This window comes from Loa loa (assembly GCF_000183805.2).
Source record: "Loa loa unplaced genomic scaffold supercont3.185, whole genome shotgun sequence".
NCBI lineage: Eukaryota > Metazoa > Nematoda > Chromadorea > Rhabditida > Onchocercidae > Loa > Loa loa.
Window position 1 is genome coordinate 55,215 of NW_018108365.1, and position 5,162 is coordinate 60,376.

General features: G+C 33.9%; 1 protein-coding gene across 1 annotated transcript in view; it reads left to right on the forward strand.

Annotated features, from left to right (window-relative positions):
• Window positions 1-120: 120 nt before the first annotated feature.
• LOAG_18062 (hypothetical protein) overlaps window positions 121-5,162 on the forward strand; it is a 9,653-nt gene continuing 4,611 nt past the window's right edge. Inside the window, exons 1-13 of the mRNA XM_020450733.1 lie at window positions 121-250; window positions 562-660; window positions 842-907; window positions 1,087-1,288; window positions 1,526-1,655; window positions 1,919-2,136; window positions 2,404-2,546; window positions 2,673-2,810; window positions 2,936-3,023; window positions 3,465-3,544; window positions 3,855-3,946; window positions 4,162-4,289; window positions 4,619-4,899. Of these exons, the coding sequence (XP_020305556.1) occupies window positions 167-250; window positions 562-660; window positions 842-907; window positions 1,087-1,288; window positions 1,526-1,655; window positions 1,919-2,136; window positions 2,404-2,546; window positions 2,673-2,810; window positions 2,936-3,023; window positions 3,465-3,544; window positions 3,855-3,946; window positions 4,162-4,289; window positions 4,619-4,899 (1,749 nt within the window). The 5' untranslated portion in view covers window positions 121-166. The remainder of the gene's footprint in view (window positions 251-561; window positions 661-841; window positions 908-1,086; window positions 1,289-1,525; window positions 1,656-1,918; window positions 2,137-2,403; window positions 2,547-2,672; window positions 2,811-2,935; window positions 3,024-3,464; window positions 3,545-3,854; window positions 3,947-4,161; window positions 4,290-4,618; window positions 4,900-5,162) is intronic.

The following is a 5,162-nucleotide window of genomic DNA, read 5'->3' on the forward strand; positions in this document are numbered from 1 at the left end:
CCTTCCCCTCTCTCTCGCTCTCTTATTCCCGTCTCCCCCCCTCCCCCCCCCCCCCCTCCCCCAAATCCTCTTATTTCTAAAGTTATTTCGAAGATTGGTAGGGGTATAATGATTGTGAAGCAGTTTGCAGGGAGATTTGTGCATGGACTGAGCGTGATCGCTTGCAATGGAACTGTGCAATACACGCGTGAAACGACTGTCTAAATTACTCAATTTAAGTATTTTCGAGCAACGCGATGAGCTTGAAGAGGTAATTTCTTTCTGAAAAATTTTCAGTATTTAATTGAAACTGAAGCCATAAGCCCTTTCTTTTACCACGACTCTTTAAATTTATTCATTGGAACTTCTGAAATGCATGCTTGAAAGGTTGCCCTGAGAAGGAAAAATAGGGATGATTCAAGAGTTAGTTTACCATTGTTAGGGTCCCACTGTGCAATTGAATATGAACGTTCACCTCTTCTTTAATCCATAAGAGCTTTGTTTGTATCACCCGTTTTGAATGAAAATAACGAAGGAACACTAAAGCCGAAATAATGCTATGATAGCAGAACTAAATTACAGAAATTGGAAAATGGTTTCAACATGGTTCAGAATCGAACGAACGGTCTTTCGGAAAAGGAATCATACGATGTTCTGTTACAGATGGCTGGAGAAACAAAGGTATCGTTTCGTTGAACTACTTTTTTCTCATTCCTATATGTTATTCTACTGGAAAAGTAAGATTACTTGTAAAAGTTCTGGAATGTTCATTGCAATATCCTTGTCAACTTCTTTAAATAAACTTTTTGCTTTTGGAATTAAGCGTTGTTATGATCCTTCATCATATATGTGTGTTTTATAGGTATTTGAGAGTATCACAGGAGGTCTTTTATATGGATTGCTAACAGAACCACAAAATGCTCAAAAGGTATGCTAGGAATGCTTCAGAACAATCATTTTTAATATGCTGTGGTTGCATTTTTTAGGAGAAAGAAAGTTTTCTCTATTTTCAGTAGTTAGTTGAAAGCAAGAGATCAAGAGAGAAGGCCGAAATTATTCCCAGATGCATGGGATTAGAATTACGTGTTTAATATGTTATGTTTTTAGTATTTTTCTATTATGTCTCTATTAGCGCGTGATGGTTGGTTCTGCGCTTTGTGCAATGTTAATATGATATTATTTGAACTTTACCCGCGAATGCGACCAGAAGTGCGCGAGCAGATTGTATACTTTTTCCGTGAAGCAATCAAATCAAATGTGCCGAAAATTGACAATGTTCTGATCAATTACCTTCGTAATGCTAATGAAGGTAATTTTGCAAATCTCTAGAGTCATATTACTGTTATAAATTGGAATTTATTAATCAGCAGTACTGAAAACCGTTTGCTGTCAAGTATTTTTATGATCTAGACTTCTAGAAAAGGTTTTTCCCGCATTTATAATGAAAAGTAACATCTTTATTGGGAACTGAATAATGTCATATGTAACGTAATTTACATCATTGTGTTCCTGGCAGCTGTTAACAGAATAAATTCAACATTTACAGGAAGTGATTTGAAGGAAACCTGCGCCCTTTTAAGTGCTGTTGCTGGGATGCTAAATGACCACCATGCTTGGTTGAGCGAATTGAAACCGAAAGCTTCCCTTATTCCAGTTACTCTGCTCACTTTTACGAGGTAAGTTTACCCTTATCGTTTACTGTTTCGAAAGTTTTTAACTATTTAAGCCAAGCTAAATTTTGAACATAGATTCTTTCTTTAATTTCTTTTATTCCGAACATGTCTACTTGAGTATTTATTACTGATTTAACTTAAACCCATTCCTGGCCCTTTCTCCATATGCATTTACTTTTTTCTGATCGTCTACATAATACATTCTTCGATTAGTGCACAACTTTCAGATGCAGATTATTTACTTTCTCATATTCCTATATTTTCAGATTCATTTGTGACCTTAGCTCTTTCAACGCATTTGAATCCTTGCGCACCCAGATGGTTAATGTTTGTCACTGGTTGCTTACAGAACGATTTGTAGACTGTGCGCAGTTAGGACGAGATCTGATCTTGGCATTAATGAGAGTTTCTAAAATACCGCAATTTACTATTATATGGCGACAACTTCTCTATAACCCAAACAAACTAGGACTTAATATTAGTGGTTAGTTAACTGCGTTTGTCTGTCAATTTTCCTGGAGCCTCTTCCACAAAGCAAATGTTTAAAAGCCGTCATGATTATGGTTGTCAAATTGGGATGGTTATAATTCCGTGAAAGATTCTTTAGTATTTCTGATTAGCTGTAATAATGCAGTACCGTCTACTATGTCCGCAGCCATTTGATGGAAGGGCTTGTGATTTTTCGTTTTATATAATAGCCACCATTAAACATGAACGCATACCAATCACTCAAATCAAATTATTAATTCAGTTGAAGAATTAATGAGCCGCATGTGTCCACATACTTTTCCTCTCTACCGGATATCTGTAGCTATGCAACGAAAACTTGAATTCATATTTGCCAAAGTAAAACCTGGAACTCATGAACGACACTTGGATTGGTTCAAAAAACAGGTTGGATTGATCATTAAAAGATTCAAAAATCGCTTTTCTAGGATAGGGTTGAGTGTAGGGACGCATGTCTTTATTATTTTGATAATCAAGGAAGTAAAGCAGACAAAAACGAAGTTACTTTTACAGTACTTATCAAATCCGGAGGCTGGTAGTCTTCGTTCTGAATTGGTTCGTTGTGCCATATTTCTTTCATGCGGTGAAACGCCTCAAGTTGGCCAGGAGATGAAGGCAGTTTTCATTGCCTCAATGTTTCCGCAAACAAGCGTATGTTTAAATGTCATTTTTATGAACTCTCCAATACTACTGTTTTTTTTTTAAGTCGCAATTATGTACATTGGACTTTCTTTTTCTTACATAATTAATATAATGATATAGCGAATATATTATAGAGTATAATGGAACAGCAGTGGTGCAAGCTGCATCTTTTATGGGACTGGTTTTGTTATGATCCTGCTACTGGAGGGCATATTCTCATTGGTAGTGCTTTTCAATCATTCGATTCGTTATATTTAGTTTCTTTGATAAATGTGATACTGAATTTGAATCCAAAAACGAAGATAATGGTGGTTTTTATCAGAAAAGTAGTGGACATAATTTTTTTGAATTTCAATCACTCTATATTTATTTATTTGTATTTATTTATTTGTATTTATTTATATTTGTGTTTATTTATATTTTATGTATTTATTTATTTCTAGATTTTTCTGCATCTCCTGTTATATAAATTTTCTTCAAACTAAAAATATTGAACATGAAATTTCTGGGATCATTCATGAAGAAATAAATATTGTAATATTTATACTCATTCTTCATGTGTGATGTCTAAAGCTTTATTTTCAGTAACACTTTACATTTGAAGTAAATTTTGGACTTGTTCTTTAAAATATTTTTTTCAAAATAAGTTCTTATCACTTTCAGAACCTGCTTTCCATGTCCTACGACATCTTTTACATGTTCAACCGTTACTTGCGAATTCGCTTGTTGACTTTATGATAAGAGTAAGTTATTTGTTTGTATAAACTTGTAAAATGTTGTAAATGTTCATGTTACCTGTCCTCATTAGTATACTAGGTTATTTTTCAACAAAGAATTTATAATTTCAACTGCTATTTCACGAAATACTGCATATTAGGTTATATTTTACAAAACTAAGAATTTTTTTTGTTTCATACATAACGGATATACTTTGTTTGTATGGACTACGATTTGTTACAACAGTGCAGAAGCCGAATAATTTTTTAATGCCATTTATTTATTTTTTAGTTTCATTAAAAAAAGAAAATGGATATTAAAAAGCCCAAGCTTCAGATGAGTTATGAACTTCACCCACAACTGCAGCAACGAATAACAACCTCAGTTACAAATTCGTTCAAATTTTTGATTGATCATAATATTTTAGGGTTAGTTTACTATACATGCATGTTCTAAATTCATTTTTCATTAGCATCATGTTTTTATTGTCCCCTTAATTCTCTATTTTCTTCACTAAGTCTGTATAATCGAGTCTGTTCTTTTTTCACTTTTTCATGTATAAATCACGTCCTAACTGAGTTGACATTTATACAGTGCTCTTAGAGCCCTGCTGTTTTTGTGTACGCGTTCTTGATTTTTCCAGATCTCCTTCCGTGATATTCGATAATCCAGTGTTACAAAAGAATGTGCGCGAAAATTTCCGGGATACATTTCGAGGACTTTTCCGACCACTTCAAGCAATACAGACACATCTTTCTAGTGTAGGAATCGGTAAAATCATAGTAATCGTCACTGTTCGTAGCATATTTTTGCTTCTGAGCAAATGGTCTTTATTCTTGTAGATCAATATGATAATCATGAAACCGTTCTGTTTACTACATTTGCCGTTAAAGTTTTGATTGGCTGGCACTGTGCGACGATGGTGAATAATTATGAGAAAAAACGGACTGTGTGTATCATCTATTTCATCAATAATTACGGCATGGAAATAATTCATCAGCAGCTTATTCAATTTCAAACAGTTTATTTCTTGATTGATACATCTTGATTGTTTTTCCTTTGAAGATCGGGATGTGAGTGAAGCGGAAAAACATTTCCAGAGCCTGGTGAGATGCCGATATCAGATGTGGAAATCGCCCCAAGCGAAACTGGTTCAGCAATTACGGAGGATGTAGTTAGCATGGATTCATCGCTAGTCGAAGACAGTGGATCAGTTGATGAAGAATTTGGTTTATCATGTGAAGAAAAAGTAATGACTCTCTTGGCCGCTGTTAAAGAAGAATTTCGAGAACCGATTGAAAATTTATCAAGTGTGAAAAATTCAGATAGCGATATGCGATGTGAAATGATGCAAAAATTGTTGTCTTCAATTTTTGATAATGTAAGTTTCAACTCTCACATGCATTTATTCAGTTATATTTTAACGAAACAGCGGAAAGTAAAATACACAGAAAATATCTGCGAAGTGCTATAACGTGCTGATATTTTTATATGCTCTTTCTTAAGGAGAAATAATTGTTAAAATTTTGTTCTTTCATTTTTAACTTTGCTTTTCGATTACGCGTTTTTTATTTCCATATTTTATTATGTTCTTCATGAGTTTTGAAGTTTACATCTGTTTATCTGCCTTTGAAATAAAATTGA